Source organism: Carassius carassius, chromosome 19 (genome assembly GCF_963082965.1).
Source record: "Carassius carassius chromosome 19, fCarCar2.1, whole genome shotgun sequence".
NCBI classification, from domain to species: Eukaryota; Metazoa; Chordata; class Actinopteri; order Cypriniformes; family Cyprinidae; genus Carassius; species Carassius carassius.
Window position 1 is genome coordinate 22,569,637 of NC_081773.1, and position 22,385 is coordinate 22,592,021.

Here is a 22,385-nt window from a genome sequence, read left to right on the forward strand (position 1 = left end):
GAGAGGCACACAATCCATGCTGCTTGAGGTCCAGTGTAAAGTTTCCACAGTCAGTGATGGTTTGTTGGTCCACTTTGTATTCTGAGGTCCAAGGTCAACGCAGCCATATACCAGGAAGTTTGAGAGCACTTCATGCTTCCTGCTGCTGACCAACTTTATGGAGATGGAGATTTCATTTTCCAAAAAGTCTTGGCACCTGCATACAGTACCAAAGCTACCAGTACCTGGTTTAAGGACCATGGTATCCCTGTTCTTAATTGGCCAGCAATCTCACCTGACCTTAACCCCATAGAAAATCTATGGGGTATTGGGAAGAAGAAGATGCAATATGCTAGACCCAAGAATGCAGATGAGCTGAAGGCCACTATCAGAGCAACCTGGGCTCTCATAACACCTGAGCAGTGCCACAGACTGATCGACTCCATGCCACGCCGCATTGCTGCAGTAATTCAGGCAAATGGAACCCAAATAAGTATTGAGTGCTGTACATGCCCATACTTTTCATTTTCATACTTTTTATTTGGCCAATATTTCTAAAAATCCTTTCTTTGTATTAGTCTTAAGTTATATTCAAATTTTCTGAGATACTGAATTTGGGATTTTCCCTAGTTGTCAGTTATAATCATCAAAATTAAAAGAAAAAACATTTGAAATATATCAGTCTGTGTGTAATAAATGAATATAATATACAAGTTTCACTTTTTAAATGGAATTAGTGAAATAAATCAACTTTTTGATGATATTCTAATATATGACCAGCACCTGTATGTATATATATATATATATATATATATATATATATATATATATATATATATATATATATATATATATATATATATATATATATATATATTTATTTATTTATTCACCTTGAATTTAATTAATTTTATTATTTATTATATATAAGATTTTTGTTTTAAATGATGATGAAAGTATTAAATATACAAAATAGACAAAAAAATGTTATGTTGTATATGCATACAGACTGATGCATTTTTTTTTTCTGTTGCATCACCCTTTGCTGTTGTTTTTAGCCTGATGTGCCTTTGAATGTCGTTGTAATCATGTTAATTTGACAGCCTTAGTAATAAGCCACTTTGTATTTTAAAATGCATGTTCAAAAATGCACAGCCCGTAAAAACAAACAGTCTCTCCAGACATATGCAGCTGTTTCAAGTGCTTCTCTGTCGCAGGGGAAAACGTGTACAACGGCAGCCCATAACTAATGGAGGCATTAATGTGGAGATAGGCAATCCATCCTACAACATGTATGAAGTGGACCATGACAACCACGCAGATGCCGGAAGCCTTCTCAAACCAAATTTCACACTTGATCCCCAAAAGGTTTGTGTTTGGCATTTTTTAACACCCTTAATACAAGAAATCTCTGAGGTTGATGATGTAGATCCATAAATATCAGTGTGGTAGATCCAGAAAGAACATGTTTCTGTTCTCTCCTGAAAAATATCTGTTGAATAAATGACGTGTAAATATGTAATATTAACTAGAGCTTTACATCAGGGCTTTTATCTTTTGCCTGCATCCTCCCACCCAATGAAAAATACTCACTGCTCCTGCAATTTCTTTTACCTTGAGAGTTTGCCTCATTAAAGCTGCAAACATGATATTATTTTTTACCCTTGCACAGAAATAACTCTGACATCTGTTTCTAAAGTCTAATGCCTCTTACACACAATGTTATATTGCCAGTAACAATACTGCTTTGTCCTGACTGTTTGTTTCATGCTATGAACATTTTTTCTGTCAAAATTTGTCTTAACATCAGCGTTTACATAGATGTTGTTTTAGTGACAATGGCGTTCTAAATGTCGACTGCATGCTGGGGCAACTGTGTGTGTTCCAGGGCTGGTGTGTAAAATCCAGTGACCCTTGCACGCTGAATATTCACTCTGTCCCTAAGGAAGTAATACCTGGACAGGTGAACACCTTGGGCTCCTTTGTCTCAATTATTTGACTTGAGTATCAGTCATTCTAAATTACATTTTTGCATGCATCTGTTGTGTGCAGTTTGCACATGTCATTGTGATAGAATGTGCATGGCTTTTTAGCTCAACCTCTGCGGTTTTTTATTTTTTTTATTTTTTTTTTTTTAGTGGTTGATTTATGCAGGTGGTAAGGTTGATGGGGTTGTGAGTGACAGTTATAAAATATTTATCATCCTTTGCTGACATCAGCATGTCACTATATGCATGATTAAATACGCTTTTCAAAGCACCAATCCAAATGATGCTACAGAAACCACATTTGACTCCAGCTGCAGTGGAAGCAACTCCTTGAACCATCTTTGTAAAATCTTGCACAACTTGTTTTCAACTTATTTAATTTTTGTAGTATTTATTAATTAATTGAAATTCATTGTAAAACAATTTATGTTTATTCATGTATGCTTTCCTTTCAATTCTGCCGTTTTTTTAAAGAGAGTACAAATCTAAATTTTCCACAATTCTCTCTCCAAACAGCCAATGAACTACTCCAATCCGATGTATGCGAAGATGTACCTCGATGGTCAGAACTGTCGCAAACCAGTCATCAACATTGACGAAAGGAGAGAGCTACTCCCAAAGAAACTTGAGGGGACGATTCGAGAAACCGCCGCATAGCCTGACTACACTTTGTACTCTTTTTTTACTTAAATGTACAAAATGTATAAAACACGAGGAAAACAACAATATTTTCTATTTCCTATCAGGTTCCAGATAGCTTGTTTATATTTGGTTTCTTGGCACCATCAGCATTGCGCCTTCATATCTACTGCAATATTTGGAGACATACTTGTCCATTTATTTTTTTTAGTGTTTTTGTTGTACTGCACATGTGATACACAACTGCTCATTTGCACATTGTGGACAGTTAACAAAACTTCAATAGCTGAATTTAGTTTTTTTTTTTTGTTTGTTTGTTTGTTTCTTTTTAATTGGTGTGTTCATTTCTTCCTAAATTTTAAGTCCATTGCCTTTGGGCATCATGACAGCTTTGCCTTTTTTTTTCTTCTAGTGTTTACTTCACATTACACTGTGAAAGTTTTCATTTCCTTATACTATTAACCTCATTTATCATATTTAATTATGCTAGAAATGCCATATTTGTGCCACTATAAGGGTTTTTATTATATTCATGTAACATTTTCTTCTTTATTTTCCCCGCTTTCTTCCACAACATAGGGCTACACAAGTCAACCGCTTGACTACAGTCAGTTCTCATTGAAAAATTGAGTTTATATCGGTCCAGTGTTGTTTACTTTTGCTTCATGATGTGATTTTTCATTTCCACCACCCAGAAAAATGCTGCAATTATAAACCATGTTTATGAACCCCACCAACCATGTGGCTGCTGGGAAAGCTCTGAAAAGAAATCTTGACCAAGTGCAGTCTGGTCTATGGCTTGACGACATTTTTGCAGAGCTGATGTCAGTTTGATGGTCATTAAACTACAGTCTAGCAGTTTGAAAGAAGACTGTGGAAGAAAAAGCTACTTTTCTGCTACTTTGTCTGCTTAAAGCTACATTTGAGCTCAGCAATACAACTACAACGGCTTCATCAAGCAAATTAAAGCTGACAAAATTGACTTCATCGCTGTTAGACAATAGACCTAGGACAAGATATCATGTATAGGTCACAGATTGCTCTTGATATGCCATGGATCGAACTTAATGTTACATGGTAATTTTAGAGATTATGAATTAAATCACGTTACAGGTAACTTTCAGATGGGATGCTACTAAGATACAACAGATTTTATAATTTTGTATTTGATTTATATGTCGTTTGGCTGCTTGTATTTTGGAAAAAAAAAATGTATTAAATGTAAGTACTTTTTATATAAAAAGCAAATCAATATAAAATAAAGACATTTTATTTCCATTTCAAACAGGATTCCTGTTTCTCTCTATAATTCTCTGCTTCATTCAATTCTAGCTTTGGTTTGAGTGACATTTCTTGCTTTGTATTTAGACATAAAATGGACAGTTTGAGATGTGAATTAGTAAGTTGAAGTTGGGGGTTCAGGTCTCAGTGTTGGCAGCAGTGAAGTCAGCAAGGATAATATTCACTCTTGCTATCAGTGTTAATTATAATTTGAAGCTATTTTAAACCTGCATGCAAAGACTGCAGTGAATGCATTTCCATGATACTGGGTGGCCATTACAAAACCTTTCCATGTATAATTTATTCCGACATGCACATGGCATTGATGCTGCACATAATTCCCAAATCTTTTTGTACAGGATTGTGTTTAAGACAATAAGTCTTAAACTAGGGTGACATTATCAGGGTAAAATCCTTTAAATCCTTTTAATGAGTTAACAAAGCCAATTCCAAATGAAGGCACGATTCCATGCTGAGTGCAAAGCTCCTTCATTTCCTATTTCCCATGGGTGCATTCTTGAATTAGCAATGATTCTTGATCATTTCCATGGGTTTAATGTACTTCCTTTGAATACACACGGTCACATCTGCAAAATGAGCGTGTGTGTTTGGGTGGTTAGTTTCTTTACTTAGAACAGAAGAACAGAAATTTTATATGAAGATGTTTTAAAATCAAGTACAAGACTTGCATCTAATAATTCTATAATTGCAATTACACAATGTAAAGCATATTGCATAAAGGACTATGTGGTAAGATTTTGGTCACTTTAAGAATGATGCATTAGATAATGTGTATTAATTATAAGAAATAAATAGAACATTTGCTATTTTAGTTGTTATAGCACAAAATGTAAACTTCAAAGAGGCCAAGAATATTTATATATTAAACCAACCAGATTTTAATTAAAGATGTGTCATAGCAACACTATAAATGCAAATTGAATGATTTCCCTTAATTACCCTGTAGGTTTTACTGAAAAGCAAGTATGTCTAAATGCACATCTAATTCATGGACATTTTTAAATAATAGCCCCATGAATTACGATACATATTGATTAATTAATCTGTGACAATTCGTCATAACCATAACCCCAAGTCTAATTTAATATTTTTACTTTAAATTAAAGCTTTTTTCCTTACTCCTCTAATTTAAAAACATTAACATCCATAAATCCCTCATTAGCAGACACACAAAAAATGTGATATTCAAAATAATACAAAGTCATAGATAACTATTTTCCAGAGACACAAAATTTGATCAGTTGACCTTAAACCGACTAAATGATACAAATGTCAATATTCATGTGGAATGTTCAAATTAAAAATAACATAGACGTTCATCAAATGTACCGAGATTTTGTACCATATGGTCGAGATAAAAATTAATGTTGGGGATGAGGGTCATCTTGCCCCAGGAGGCATCTAACCACTTATCCTACCTGAAATTAAGTCGGATCAACATTTTTTCAAGCATTAAAAATGAACATTTCCTGATCACTCTTTTAGTTGGTAGGTTTATATTGTTGCTTGTTTTACATTTAATTTCGAAATCAAGGGAGTAGATAGTGAGTTTGTTCTCCAGAAAGAGCTTCCACTCTTCTGGGGCATTTTCCATGAGATGTTAGAACATAGCTGTGGGAATTTGCTCTCATTTAACCACATCAGTGAGGTCAGGCGCCAATATTGGCTGATGGGATCTGGCTCACAGTTGTTGTACCAATTCATCTTAAAGCTGTTCAGGTGTGGGGTTTGTGAAGACCAGGGCTTAATTTGTGCCGGAACAAGCCGGATCCGGATCCGGCACCCCCGAAATCGGATCCAGCACCTCATTGTGGCGGATCCCCCTCCTCCAGGGGTGGCGTTTCCGTATGGCAGACCGATATAGATACAGACGGTTGGTCTGGGAACGCCCCGTCACGTGATGTGAATTTAGCCCGCGAGGGAAAACATTGCATTGGCGCCAATTGAAATACATGGGACAATCATGCCGAAGAGTTGTTGTGTCGTTTTCTGTACCTCCAATAAGCTAACAAATTATGAAATTAAGTACATCCTTCCTAATTAACATACAGAACCGGAAAGGATGACAAAATGGCTACAAGCAATAAGTTGTGAGGATGATCAAGGGAAGTTGTGGAAATCCCAAGACTAAGCATGTGTATGTGTGCAGTCGGCATCCATCACAGGCAGGCTACGTTAACATTGTGTTCATTATTAACGCTATCAAAACTGTGTAAGGTTGTTTCAGAAAGTGGCATGTATATATAATTAGCCTATGTATATATAATTACGTGTGGACACGTAACAACTTAGTTTTGTGTCAGAACTTTTACACTTTCATTCATAAATTCACCGTCTGTGTTTGCGAAACGATTGAATCGCGGAATCCAGTCAATAAACTTGCTGTATTAAGCAGAACGTCACGGAATTTGGCTATTTTTGAATGAATACATCTATATTAGGGCTGTAAAATGAATCAAATATCGATATGGACTTGTGTATATGAATATTAAAGTTAAAAGAGACTAAAATTGTTCTATGCGTCTCTGGGAATGAACGCTCAATATGTGCATTTTTGTCATTCAGATACACACGATCTTCGCAGTGTTTTCCCCCACGCCGACTCCGCTCTCGCCACGCCCCCAGCTATGACTAGATGCCGACTGTATGTATGTGCCGTGAAAAATTATCCAAAATTCTTATTATAATTCGTTATTATTATTTTAAATCAGAGGGTTTTACAAATATTTAACCAATGATAACTATTTAAAAGAGCTTGTCAGTTAAACTTCATTACGCCATTGGATCCTCAAGCTCACCTCGTCACTTCCCCCGCCTCCACTCAGATTGACGCAGGGGCGCAGATGGGATTTTTTAACTGGGGGGGACCAAGCTGTCCAGCAGTCAAATTTGCTCAGTCCAGAAAAATCGACAGCTCAGACATAGACGATTTTTTTGTAACTTAATTCAAAAAAGCAAACTTTCTTATATTCTAGATTCATTGCACACAAACTGAAATATTTCAATAGTTTTAATTTTGATGGCTATGACTTACAGCTTAAGAAAATTAAAAATTCAGTATCTCAAAAATTTGAATATTCTATTTTGAGCTTGATTAGTTTGATTAATTTTGAGCATAAATACAGGGTACCTCCTTGGATAGTTTAGAACATGCAACCACAATTATAGAAAAGACTGACTTCACATTTGTCCAAGAGACAATCATCAACACCCTCCTCAAGGAGTGTCAGCCAGAGAAGGTCATTGCTGAAAGGGCTGCTGTTCACAGAGAGTGGTGTATCAAAATATATTCATAGAAAGTTGTCTGGAAGTAAAAGGTGTGGTAGGAAAAGGTGCACAAGCAACAGGGATGACCACCGCCTTGGGGAAGATTATCAGGAAAAGCCGATTCAAGAACTTGCGAGAGTTTCACAAGGAGTGGACTGAAGCCAGAGTCAGTGCATCAAGATTCACCACACTCAGATGTCTTCAGGAAAAGAGCTACAGCTGTCACATTCCTAGAACCAAGCCACTCCTGAACTGATCTGAACATCTGAAGCATTTCACCTGGGGTGAGGAGTAAAAGAACTGGACTGTTGCTCAGTGGTCCACAGTCCTCTTTTCAGATGAAAGTAAATTTAGCATTTCATATGGAAATCAACTCTGGAGGAAGACTGGAGAGGCACAGAATCCAAGGTCCAGTGTGAGGTTTCTGATGTCAGAGATGATTTGGGTGCCGTGACATCTGCTGGTGTTGCTCCATTGTGTTTTATCAAGTCCAGAGACAATGCAGCCATCTACCAGGAGATTTTGGGAGCACTTCCATCTTCCATCTGCAGACAAGCTTTATGGAGATGCTGATTTCCTCTTCCAGCAGGACGTTAGTACCTGCCCACAGTGACAAAACCACTTCCAAGTGATACTACTGTACTTGATTGGCCAGCCAGCTCACCTGACCTGAAGCTCACAGAGAATCTATGGGGTATTGTGAAGAGGAAGATAAGTAACATCTGACAAACAATACAGAGGAGCTGAAGGCCGCAATCAAACAACCTGGGCTTCAGTAACACTTCAGCAGTGCCACAGGCTGATTGCCTTCATGCCACGCCGCACTGAAGCCCAGGTTGTATTTGAGTATTGAGTGCATAATTAAACCTACTTTGCATTTTAATTTTTCTTTTTCTTTCAAAGTTTCCTACTTTTAATTTTTCTAAACTGGAAGTCAACATCAGAATTAAAAAAAAAACTCTTGAAATATTTCAGTCTGTGTGCAATGAATTTAGAATATAAGAAAGTTTGGTTTTTTTAATTAAATTACAAAAAATATAGAACTTTTCCATGACATTCAAATTTTTTGAGATGCACCTGTGCAAGAACACTATGGTTACCGCTACAGGTACAATTGAGGCAGCTACCAGCTCCTCATAGGACCCCGGGGTCAGGATTCAAAGCACACACACAGAGAACATAAACATCAGTGGCAGCACCGTTGTCATGTGTTTGACAACAGAACAGCGTGTAGTGAGAAGGTGGGTACAAAGTAATGGTTCGATTATTATTGTGCTTCAGCTTGCATCTGCCCTGACCCAATTCTTTAGCACCAAAACAAACACACCCATACCCCAGCAGGACCTGCTACGGTGGCCGAGAGAGCTAAACGTGCTGCAAATGACAAAAATCCCTGCAAATTATGAAAACATCTTCATCAGTTTGACAACACGTGCTGCAAATGCTCACAATACAAACAAATAAAGAAATTTAATATTTAAGGGAACCGTAAAGTGACAAACATGGCTGGGACATTGTTTATCAATGTTTGCTCTGAAAAGATCTTTGTTTATTTTAACAATCCTGGTCATAGATTCCTTAGCTTTTTTTTTTTTTTTTTTTTTTTAAATTGATATTATTAGCCTAAATAAGCTGACTAAATACACAATTACTTTAACTGTGAAAGGTTATGTAAGCTGGCTAACTTACTTTTACAACTTACCTTACAAAAACTAAACATAGCCTATGGTTTTACTATTGAAATGAATGAATTAATAAATACATTTAATATATAAAAAAAGCAAACAAAAAAATTGTTACTGTAATCATTAACAAATTAACCATGGATTTACTACTCTAACCATAGTTTAACCATGGTATTTGTACAACTATGGTTATACAAATGGTAATCAATACTCAAAAATAAAAAAACCTTGTTTAAATTTTCTTTTTGTTGGGGTAATTTTGTTTGTGTTGAGTATTTGCAGAGCGTTTCTGTATTTGTTTGTGTTGTGAGTATTTGCAGCACGTGTGCTGTCAAACTGATGAAGATGTTTTCTTAATTTGCTGGTGCTTTTTCTATTTGAACGGGTTTTGTGAAGTTGCAGCGCGTTGAGCTCTCTCGGCCACCGTGCTTCGCCCCTATTTTGAAATCTTCACCCCACACGTACATACGCAACCATGGCAACGACGATTGCGGAAACAAGCGAAGATGACACACAAGCATATTAAAACAAAAGCCAACATGGATAAGTTGTGTGAAACAACGCAAAATCAACATTACTCGCCTATCAAAAAGAAACAAAGAAACCTCAGCGTCCGATTCGGGCCCTTCCCAATCCTTGAGTTTCTCTCCACCGCTGGAAAGCTGCCCTGATATTTACGTGGGTCCTGCCTCTTGCCTGATTGTAAACCCTCTTTTTTATCTGCCATGTCTCTCAATCTGTAGTCGATCTGCTAATATGCTAATTTTGAATAAAGGCGTCTGCTAAATGTAAATGTAATATGCGTCCTGTGTGCAATCAAATTGAGTGCTCTCTTCTCGCTATCAGGACAAGACACGCCCCCTTACCGCTGATTGGCTACAAGTGTGTTTTGGGACTCGCTCAGACACTGTGGTCAAAAGTGTGTTTTCAAAAATCGTTTAGTACACATTTAAGGAGCGGCGGGCCGGGTCGCTTCTACTTAGACTACTCAGATTAATCCTCTGTTTACCAATAGAGCCTTTCATTGAGAGACTGAGGGGGACGGATCTGGTAACTATGAATCTGGGGGGGTCATGTCCCCCCCGTCCCTAGTGCCATCTGCGCGCCTGGATTGACTCATCGCCTGCAGGAGACAGATCTCCGCTTATTCGCAAAGCAAGGGTAAACAAATAACTGTTTGAATAGTACAGCATTTTCTTTACTCAAACACTATGTCTGTAAAGGCTAATGTCTTTGTGTGTTTGAAGACTGGAGAAGTAAATTTTTTGCCATCTAGCCAATATACTTTTGTACGTTTTGAATATCCTGTGCATTAGAGCTTGATCGTTTATATCATGAGACATTGGCCAAGTTTACTAAACAACAAGAAAAACTAATTGCCCATATAGCAACAATAAACGTTATATAGCCTGTAAATGTGATGATAGCATATAATGCGCTGCACTTTCCTCAGATGCAGACAAAACACAGATCCAGTGGCGCAAAAAGTGGGTATGCACCATATGCGGCGCATAGGGCTCCGCTCCATGGGGGGCGCCAAAGCAATTGTTATTTAATTTTTTTTTATAATAAAAAATAAAAATCTATATTTAAAGTTATATATATAAAATATATATATATATAAATTTTACAGGACTAACATGCGCCCGTGTCCTCATAATATTCCATCTTAGAATTTAGACAGAACCTTGCGAGTGGGTGGGGCGCCGTGAGCGCTGAGTAAGCAGTAGTAACTCGAAAAAGATGGATAAAACAAAAAAGCTCTCGGGGGCTAAAAATAGAAAAAGAAAGAGGGAAAAGGAGATGGCATGTCAAGGGATGCGACAGCAGCTAAATAAGTGAATGGTGAAAGGCAACAGGTATGATTTAAAATGTGACGTCTATGCTCGGAGAATATGAGCTGTCATTTATTCCATTATCACCCGGATGCTGATGGCACGCGCGCACAGATGAGACCTAAACAGCACACGTTGATATCTGTGTTTAAACTAAACTAATTTAAGCTTTGTCAGTTTAAACATTTAAGAGGCAGAGGACGCAAGCTCTCGCACGCAGTGAGAAGATTTGTGCATGCGCTCATCCGAAGCGCGCAAACCCCCGCCTCAGAACGCTGAAGTATTTTATTTAAATGGCCAAATTCAGACAAAAATTATGTCAAAATGCCCGTCTTGGTAAGTATCCTATAGCAGACATGGCATGTCAATGGTCTTTATATTAATCGAACAGCAACAACAAAGAAATCACTCACTGCTCTTGATTAAAAAGCTTTTGTAACAGATTTTTCAGTTTCTCCTAATGTTGGCTCGAAAGGCTATAATGGTCAAATGGGTTGGTAGTGATGCCCCCTCTACTAAGATGTGGAAATCTATGATATCTGAAGTTGTAACTCTAGAAAGATTGAGGTATTGTCGCAATGGTAACTCGCATCTGTTTAGAAAATGGGAGAATATTTTTAAGTGTCTAGAGATTAAACGGTCATAAACAAAAACTGGATAAAATTTAGGTACAATCATATGATGAAATGCTGTATGTAAATTGTCCACATTTTCATGAATATAAAGGCACAATATGTAATTTTTCTGCTTTAAAAATAGCAGAAATCACTATATCTATGTTATATATATATTTTTTTTAATTGTGTACTTGCATTATCCCGACAGTTTCCACGAACTTTCAAATCCCGAGAAAATTATAGTTTAATTAGAAGACACGGCACGTTTCTTTATTTCCGTTTCGTCGCCCGTCTATGGCGTCATATAAACTTTGACCCCTCTAGCTTATCTAACTTCCTGCGGAACCCGGCGGAGCCGACAAATACAAAGGTGAACAGAAGAAAAGAAGAGATGAAGAAGAAAAAGTAGCAGCTAGCCTTGATCGAGACTATTATATTTTATATCTATATTGTTTATATTAGTTTTATACCTCAATCAATAACTTAGATATGGATCATGATTATGCTTTGCCTGTACGTTCTGTGAGGCGCAAACGTACGGGTGAAATAAATGACCCGAGAAGGTTTTGGGACAAGAGAAGAAACAAGACACGGGTAAATATTGGAGTTGCATTTCCAAGATAGAGAGAGCTTCGTGACAAGCTGAAACTACAGAGAGATGCCGAACTCGCTTGCATTCTAATAAACAGGTATACATCCATTCAGCTAACTATATCTATCCGTATATTTTGTGAAACGATGATGTCTTGTGTAAAAAGCAGACGGACTAGCTCTCATGTATAGTATAATGTAAAACCACATTTGTTCTATATCTAGCTGGATAATGTAGCTTCAAATGCAGTTCACTATCTTGTACGATATCATAGTATAAACGTAATTATAACTATTAACAAAAGGCGACCGAGTTTTTTTTTTAACATATATTACTACTAGCTAGATGGAATATTGATTTGATAGGGGTCTGATAATTCATATATCTCTCCGTTCGAAAAGACGTGATTGTCAAAATACTAAGTTAGAATGAGTGAGGAATGTGGAGCGACAGAGCGCGTGTTCCAATGAACAACAACTCCCATGAGCCCACACTCTTTCCCGACGTCATCAAAGGGCTTTTGTTATTATATTGATCACTGACCCCTGGTGGCCAAAAATCCCATACTGTACGTTTAATTATTTCCTGTGCTGTGTTTTTGTTTTAATATGTTTTTGTTTGTAATAATTAAAATGTTAAATAAAAGGAATATCTAAAAAAAATATTTTAAAAAATAAAAAAAGCTTTTGTAATTTTAATAAAGAACAATCTTTAATTTATAGTCAAATATGCGATGCTGTTTTACATTTGATTACTTTATTCAATTTCTGTACCTAAAAACTAATACTAGACCTCTTTACTCTATTGTATTTGTTTTTGCTGTTGCTCGTAGGTAGATTTTTTTTTAAATTATAGTTTTTCCATAAACATAGCACATACCGAGCTGTACTGAAATGTGACTCTTGAACCGTGTAACAAACCGAACTGTGAAAAAATGTTTTGCTGCATACCCCTCTAACACTGGATAGTTGCGTCCCTGCACAGATCTCCTCACTCGCTGGCCAAAGACCTTGTTAACTCCATTTGAGCTTGTTTTTCATATAGCCTGATGTTAATTGCGCGTGTCTGATACAACACAAACGACGCAGTGTTGTTTAATATTAGATATTTCCCCCCTTTGTTCCGGGACCTCACAATTTACAAATTAAGCACTGGTGAAGACCTGTTAAGTTCGTCCACACCAGAAACATCCTCCCCACACTGTTAAAGATATTGGATGAAGATAAAAATATTGAATTAAAAAAGAATGAAAAAGCATCTCTATTATATTTATGTGTATGCTTTACATTCGTTGTGTGGGGTGTACTGAGGATAATACATTTCTCATGGTAGTTAGATTCATGCAATAATTATTAATTATTAAAATTTCTAAGAAATATTTCTTATGATATTGAACTTGATGAAAGAGAACTATGGTGTCATACTTTATCTCGTCACCGTTATAATAAAAGCTTGCTAATTACGATATCAAGTAAACCCTGCCATCGATTTCTTAATGGAGCTGGCTAGTTTTATTCATAGGACAAAATTCAGCATTGGTGTAATAAAAGTAAGCCGGAATCCAAGTATTCATTATGGCAATCAATAATAGGAGGAAGAGACATGGTAACAATGAAGAGCATTCTGCACACTGGCACGCAGATTTATGTTTCTCATTTAACAACTCTGCTATATTCAGGTGGACCCATCAATTGTGCTTATCTGAAATAACCAAGACACAATTCATCTGGATAGAGGGGAAATGGAAATAGATATTTCCGTTTTCATTGTCCTAGACAATGAAAATTGTAAATCACATGACAAAGTCATGGTTTGTTATTCTTGAGTTAAACAATACGTGAGACATCTAGATTGACTTGCGTCGCTTGTGTGATGAAAATGTTTTAGCAGTTCGGCTTTAGAGACTCCTGATGGCCACTGAAATATGGTATCTATTGTTTAGTGGCACTATCTTTGTGACATGCATGCTTTTGCATGCATTATTCAGGTACGTCTGAACGTTATCTTGGGAAATGAAGAGAAGGATCGAGACCATAATAAGAGCAGGTGTCTGCAATATTATTCAGTTTCATCTCCTGTTCTTTATTTCATAGAGATACAAATGACAGATACAGGGGCTTTAATGACAGTGAGGCATACTTCAGAAGAAAAATTTGACTTCCACTACCAAGCCTTACATACATTTCACTGTATAGTGCTAGTACAGGACAGGTACTTCAAAGATTTAAGGTTTCCATGTCCCTTTCAGAAGTTTTTGACCGCAGAAACCTATGTCAAAAAGAATATTTCTTTAAAAGTCATGAATATGAGGGTGAATAAGTGTAAAGTTTCCAAAAACAAAAACAAAATATCTACCATTATGCCTGAGGTAAATGTATCTCATAATAATTTTCTGGAAAACAGCACAACTGTTTCCAGCAATCATAATAAATCAGCATATTATAAAGATTCCTAAAGGATTGTGTGACACTGAAGACTGGAGTAATGTTGCTCAAAATTCAGCTTTGAGCACAGAAAGTATATTAAAACAGAAAACCAATATTAGAAATTGAAATTATCTCACAGTATTAGATTTTTTTTGTATATTTGATCAAATAATCTTTCTTACAAGTCCCATTCAAGTCCTTGCAGACATTTGAGCAATCACTATTGCAATACTTATTTTAGTTCAAAAGCTTCCTTGCACAACAAGGTCACTTTGTGAGGTCTTACAGTAGAAACACTGATCGGGTCAAACCTTCTGTCACAGAGACTTAATAAAAGGGCCGACCTTCAGTGTTGCCAGAACTCTTTGGCTGCAATGAAAGTAACTGTGCAAACAACAGCCACCTCTTCAGTCTTTCATAGATTGAGTCTCTGTAGGAGATGGGATATAAAGTAAACCCATTTCCGAATGGAATTGAAAGGTGCAGTATGGCGTAAGCTAAATGTAGCCTAACACCTAACTAACATCAACCCTACAATCAAACTTGCTGGTTTGAAACTGGAAAGTATATCAATAGCACTGACTGACCAAACCACTCCAGCAATACAAAATTAAGCCTGTTAATCCACACATCATATTCAAATGTATTTAGCTTTCATTTCTGTGGTTTATTTGGATGATGCAGATGAATCTTTTCAACAAAGCATGTACCAGCTATGACAGACACATAGCTTATAGGCAGTAGTGGGAAGTGTTGTGATGATTCTGTGAAAGGGACTTCCTGTAAGGAGCTGTGTCATCTACCTCACTCCAGGCAGAAAGATAAAACAGCAGGGGAGATGATAGGCAAGACACAGCCAAATGTCTCTATTCTGAAGATCAGCACTTCAAAGACTGATGTGACTTGAAAATTCAGGACCTGCAGCCTATACATGAAACCTCCCTTTTTTTTGTGACATTTTTAAGGTCTTTTTTGTGGTGTTTCAGCCAAAATGTCAATCTGGCAAAAATTCTCTCCTCATTTATTCACCCTTATGTCATTCAAAACCTGTGATTTTTCTGACACATAGAATAGCTTTCTGTGAGGGACAGACTGAATTCATTTCATTAATCAACCATAGCTCTCAAATCGAACATAATTAAAATTAGACACAAATGACCATGAGAATCGAACCTTCACAATGCTTCTTGAAGCAGCATGCTTTGAAAAAGTGAATTTTTTCACAACGTGAATGTTTTCACCTACACAGACAGTCTGTTTATCACATAAAGCTTGCATTTAGCTTCAGAAGAATTAAAATGTCGAACGCAAGCCATATGGACTGCAATTTTAAATGCAATACGGTTTTCTAATTTGGAGTGCATAAAATGGGGTGTTACAAAGGCTTTTTCAGGAAAAAAAAAATTGCCTCTTTTTGTAATACTCCAAAGACACACATATCCATAGTTTCCAGCTCAAATGTCTGTATTGACAATTCCAACAACTTTGTTTCCTTTTTACACAAATTATAGGGGCAGATTATCAATTAATAAGGAAAATATGCAAGGTCCCTTGCATAATATGTTACATAATACTACCAAAGTGCATGATTTTTAAAATGAATAGACTGCATCTTGATGTTGGCATTAAACCAGCCCCATATGGATCCTATTTTTTTTTTTTTTTGGTTAACTAATGTTGTAAACTTGCTCAATAGCATACCTGGTACAGCATTGCACTTTGAGATATGGACAATTGTGAATGAGATTATTAACCTTTTAGCGTAACTCAACTGACATCCACAACCAACATAAACATTGCCAGGTTCACACTGGTCTGTTTTCGGATAAAACTGAACAAATGTTTAGCACTATTATTTTAGTTCAAGAATTGCATCAGTTTAAATGGTATAACTGCCATTTCTCTTAATGTACTGTATGTGTATGTGGTTTTGGGAAGGCAATGTGAGAAAAAAAATGTTGCAGCATTTCTCACAGTAATCTGTGCTGCCTTCAATAACCTTTAAGAGATTTATTTCAAATACTGTAAAAACTCAAATTGAACCACACTTCACTCTTAAAACAGATCTTTGTAACACTCCCTGGAAATTGATGCACAGACTATTTTCTCTGTCAATGATGCCTGCAGACAGAACAGAATGGATAATTTAACCTTCCTATGTAACAATAAATATTAACAAGACCTTTTCACAACTGACAGTCATTTTCCTTTTTATTTCCAAAAGAGGTTTAAACTATATTCCATACATACGTCCAAACAGATATCATCTTTCCATCAATAATATGATCTGCAGAAAGACTGAATAAGGTTTTACAGTATCCTTCTAAAATAGTCCTCTCTTTCTATTTAATGCCTGAACACTCCCTGTGTGAATTGTGAAAATGTGAATCTAACATCAAATTGATCTTGACCTTGTTTTTTTCAGTAGTGCAGCTGGCATTATGTAATGAATGGTGTACTGCAAATGCTGAAAAAAGAAATAAAACATATTATAACTGAATGGTGATTTGATTGCCTTGCCAGAAACAAATTGTTTAGATAATAAATTCATAAAATCTTATTCTTAAACATTTGATAGCTGAAGCTGAAGACCTGCCACTTTCTGCAATGCATTAATATCAAATTACAATTCTGAAAAAAGTCATCTTAATATGTTAGTATTTCAGTGCTGACAGCGTACTGGAATAATTGCTTGAAAAACACTGCTTGCTTAATTTAGAAATGTTTTAATGCTTTATACCATTGTCTTAATTTAATGTAATAATATGTACTTTAATATCAAACTTTACTCATTCAGTGAAGGAGTGTGTTAAATAGCATTTAAATGCTTAAAAAATATCAGTGTATTGGTGTGATATTTTACTGGCATTGGCATCTGATACTAACAACCTAATCTAACATCCATTTGAGTCATGCAATATAGCATTGCATGCTCAGATATCAGAATCAGAGTCAAATTGGATTCAAAATTGAGCTTTTATTGGCCATTTCGTTCTTTCACTTATTCAGTAAGACAGCAGTGACTTTTAGAGGAACCATCATTAATCTTATGGAATACTGGACACACTGTATGTGCCTGTGTCACTGATTAGCAAACTCATCTGTCTTTTCCCTGTCTGTGGCTTCACCTCCCACTGAATTTGATGGATCTTCCTGTTCCCCAGCAGTCCGGTGGAGCAGAATAGTCAGCGTGAGGCCCATCGTGTGAGGCCCGGATGGGATAGGTGGAAACTATCACCTTAGACACAACAATAGTTTCCTTTCAAAGAGGTTTTTAAAAGCAGACTGAGGGCTTTACTTTAAACACTTGAAGTGATGGGCGTTTTGACTGAAATACTTAGAGAAAAATGAAAATGGAAAAATGAAAAAAAAAATGATCTTAAAACCTCATTAAAATGGATGTATGTTTATTTTTGTATTGCATTGCTAAGTTAGCGCACCATAATTTCTGTAATTATATTTCTCAATTGTGTGATTTATTTGCCAATATGACAATTAGCAAATATCATTCACTTGAAATCTTTATTTGCCTCTGATGTTTCAGAACAGTTTCAGACAATCACTATTTGCTCAAAGGACAGAAGACGGATCTGAAAATGAATTATATCCTGGGAAACATGCAGAAAATGTCATATTTGTTCATGAAGCATGACAATGAACCCAAACAGCCATATGAATAATTGTGGAGCAGTTCACAAATAACTTGAATTACAAGCAAAAATCTTTATTAATGACAAATTACAGATGCTTGCTGCTGCCAGCAAACAGTAAAGACTGTCATAATCCAGCTCGCATTTTTGACAACAGAAAAAGAGAAAAGGAGGGTGAAAACATGAAAGGGAGGTAGATTCAAAAGAATCCTTCTGGTTTCCAAGTTCAAGCTGAGGATGAGTGATTTGAGCTCCTATCAGCAGAGACCTGAGCACACACCGAGGGAAAATGCTAACCATGTAGACTGACTCAACTGATCTCATCTGACTCAACTCATCCTTGTCAAGGTGAAATGGTTGTTTGCAGGTGAAAAATATAAATAAAAGGAAGGAAAGAACTGCAAAAGCCTGGGGGGGGCTTAGACTGCAACCATCAAATGCTCTCTGTCACGCTAATGGGACGCCAACGTGAGTTTAGAGGAGCGCAATTAGTCCCTGTTAAAATGATCAAACAAATGCTGAGCAGGTGGACTCGAGGAACAGGATTAAGAACCCCTGATTTGGAACATTGATTTTGAAACTTGTGAATCCATTAGAATTGTTTGAAGACAGATTCAAGATTCATATATGAATAGATTTTTGCATGCACCCATAGATTTGACAGATTGGCAACCACTCTTCAACTTCTCTGAAGCAGTACAACATGGCCTCGCACCCTTTTTTGCATGTTCCCGGGGGTGGGGTTTAGGTAAATTTCAGGTTTGTGATGTCACCAACCGAGGAAGTAGCTCCTTGTAGTTCCTATCAGTGTAACTGTGTCCATTAAGCTACTATAAATTTAAAAGACAATATCTCCATTTATTGTACATTGAACTTTCAGCGTTGTAAATTTGCAGATATTGCTTATGCTCAAACAGCAACATTACACACTAAATAAAGTTTAAGTATTTTTGTGTTTTTTTTTTATATTGGATGTCAACCTTAACATATCCAGTATAAATGTAAAAACCAAGCAGGTTTACACCGTTTACACATGTGACCATTTGTGTCTGGGGTGATGATACCATGTTTATTCAGCAGCATCTAGTATGGGATTCACACTCAGTTAACCGATCGCTTCCATCTGACAGAATGCTGCTGGAGGGGCATCATCTCTTCACACTCCAGCAGCCTGACTCACAACAACATGCAAATAATATGCTTGTGTAATCAGCGCTTCGTGTCATTTGTCTCCTCACCTGTTACAAATAATACCGAACTGTGAGCTCTGCGCTACAATCTGAGAGATGCTACTGACTTAGACCATCTGTCACTGATCGCATCGTTTCCAAGAGGACTTTTTCACAGGTTCATGAAGGTGCCGTAAACAGCTAAACATATTTTGAATGGTGATGATAGCTGTGTGTAAACATGGCCGTTTCATCAAATGTCTGATATGTACACTGCATTGTGCTACCTCATCAGCCTTTGACAAATTTGAACCCTGTTCAGCACAAACCAGCCACAGAATAAAAGCATCCCTGCTGTACAAACATGGATGAATGAACATGTTTATTGTTTTAATGACAAGTTCTTTTAATGAGGATGATTTTTTTTCTAGAAGGCTTCAGTTAAAGTGGGGGGTAAAAAGAGCCAAAAAAAAAAACTTGATGTTGTCTTGACAAAGTCTTGTTTGTTTAAAATAACTGAAGTTTGTCAGGGCAAGCCAATCAAATGTTGTGAACATGGTTTAGCATATTGCTAACATGTTTATAGCATTTTACATGTTAATAGCATGATTAAGCACATTTCTAACATGCTAAGACATGTTGCTAACATGATTTAACACATTGTTAGAATATAAATAGCATGATTTAACATTGCTGATTTACCATTTTTTAAATGATTTAACATGTCAGCAATTTGCTTACATGTTTTTAGCATAATTTAGCACATTGCTAGCTTAACATGTTGAAGAATGTCCTATAGTTTCTTGGCTATGCTAATAGATAAACAGATTGATTATATATTTGTCAAGACAACATAATAATAATAAAAAGTTCACAAATTTGGACTGAACATACAGTATTGCAAAATGAACAATTGCAATTAAAAACAGTTATGTAATTCTAAATTGTAAACAAACAAAAAAAGTCTAGCATTTTATCTTTTTAAGGACAATATTCCCTGAGAGCACACATATATCACGGAGACGCCAATTTGACTTCATCTGCAATACGTCTATTGGACATTTCCTATCAGATGTCAAATAGATGTTTATTAGATGTTTTTAAGATGTATATGCTTTATAATGTACGTAAAACTGTCATCTTAAACACATCTGTCAGATGTTTGTACACGGCAGATGCTTTCCAGATCAAATGACCTTTAACAGACATCTTGCAGACCTACGTTTGACCTATGTTACCTTTTCCTGACCTACTCACAATTATCAGACATGATCCACATTGGAAGGGAAAGAAAAGTTAATCTGTTTCCTAATACAGTAATCAAAGCTATTCAATTTAAATATACATTTTTAAGAACCAATTTTGTTTTTGGACAGTATTTGTTTTGTGGTTTTACTGCAAAAAGCTGGCTCAGTGTAATTATGGCAAGATGTACATTAAGTAGTCGCTATTGCCACCGACATGACATCTGGCTCAAAGAGGCATAAAGGAATGCAATTACATGAGTAAAATACAGCAAGTATTTCAATAAGCACTCTAGTCTCCAAGGCTGCACATCTGAGCACTGCAGTACTCAATATATCCATCTATTTTATACGTGCGGGGAGATTCTAGTCTGAGCTCCCAGCACATGTACCTATTATCTGTGTCACAATCAGGTCTGGTGCTCTGGGAGAAACACTTCTGTCAAGAGCCAGAGCGAGAAAATCAGCTAACATCCATAATTACCTTGCCCATTTGGCTGTTGACAATTGAACTTCTTTAATCAAAACAGAGCAGGCTCAGACTCTGCTCATCAGCAATAACAAGCTAGCCGAATAGCGAGTTTTCCCCAGTGGACATGCTGTGGCCATCTAACTGTGTTTGTACTATTCAGTGTTGCAGTCTTTGATTTACTGTCACTGCCAAAGGTGTTGGCTGTAAGTGATAGCAAGATTGCACACATGGATTAATAGCCCATGTTTGCTGTCTTTTAGAGCCAGCACTTTAGTTGGAAAGTATAACGTTCCTACGAGAAAAATGTGAGGAAAAATTTGATATTGCTTTAGAAGTAATAAGAGGCAAGATGTGACATAGGGTAGTTGTCATAAGGACTGTAAGAAACAATTTTAAGGCAAAAGTTAAATTGTACAAATGCTTGTTCTCTCTATCATGGGTTTTATATGTTTGGTTTCAAAAACTTAGTTGGAAAATATACATATAAAGCAACTTTTGATCTCACATTTCAGACTTTTTTTTTGTGTTTTATATCACAAATTTTCAACTTTTTACTTTTTTATCTTTAATTAATAAGAAGTTAATTGTAAATTAAATTAAAGTAAAGTTCAGTCTTTTTTCCTCAATCTGAGTTTATATTTCAAAGTTTATATCTTGCAATTCTGAGAAGAAAAGTCCCTAATAGTGAGATATAAACTTGCAATTGCGAGAAAGAAAACAATCTGAATTGCAATTACCTTTTTTATTTTATGGCAGAAAAGAATTGCAAAATGTAAAAAATAAATATTGTGATATATAAACATAATTTGGCAGAGGTAAAGTCATAAAGCCCTTATTTATTTATTTATTCGTTTGTTGGTTTGTTGGTTTTGTTTATAATTCTGCGGTGGAAAAGGGCTTCCACACAAGTGAACACAAAACAGAATTTATAATGAATATAGATTAACACATGATTATTTTTCATAATGTCAGGACAGGGCATGCTTTTAAAACTTGAAGTTGTCTATACACAAACTAACAAAAAAGAAATAATAATAATAAAAAATAATAATAATTAATAAATAACTGTCTTCCCATGAATAATGCTCATTGTCTCCTGAACTAACCCCTAGAGCTGTCTTTAAGATTGTGTGCATGTTAAGCAATATCCACTCATGTTTGTTCTGGGGATAAAATAAAAAATCCACTAACAATCTATTACCCACCAGCTTTCAAAGCACTTTTAAATCAATATCAAATGCAAACTTTTGTCCTCCATGTTTTAAGTTTCAATGTCAGCACATTATTCATGTCTTTCATAGTGCGGTTCCCTTATAAACAATGAAGTAGTCTTTTAACCTTCCAAAGCTAGGCTTATGTGCTTTTTTATCCTTCATTTGTCTTTTTTTAGGCAATGTTTTACATCCAAGACCCTGTCGTGTTCACTGCCATCAAGGAGCTGATTTTTATGCATAGCTGAGTGTACGACTTGAAATGCAGGGTGAAAGCACAGTAATTATCTTCCAGGGCAATCAGACACT

The 22,385-nt window shown here is 36.2% G+C and overlaps 1 protein-coding gene across 2 annotated transcripts in view; it reads left to right on the forward strand.

The window, feature by feature from the left end:
• Window positions 1–3,891, forward strand: part of LOC132095394 (low-density lipoprotein receptor-related protein 1B-like) — a 281,074-nt gene extending 277,183 nt beyond the window's left edge. For both annotated transcript variants that reach the window (XM_059500325.1, XM_059500326.1), the window contains 3 exons: window positions 1,197–1,347; window positions 1,868–1,942; window positions 2,484–3,891. In XM_059500325.1, coding sequence (XP_059356308.1) covers window positions 1,197–1,347; window positions 1,868–1,942; window positions 2,484–2,624 — 367 coding nt within the window. In that variant the 3' untranslated portion in view covers window positions 2,625–3,891. The remainder of the gene's footprint in view (window positions 1–1,196; window positions 1,348–1,867; window positions 1,943–2,483) is intronic.
• The last annotated feature ends 18,494 nt before the right edge of the window (window positions 3,892–22,385 follow it).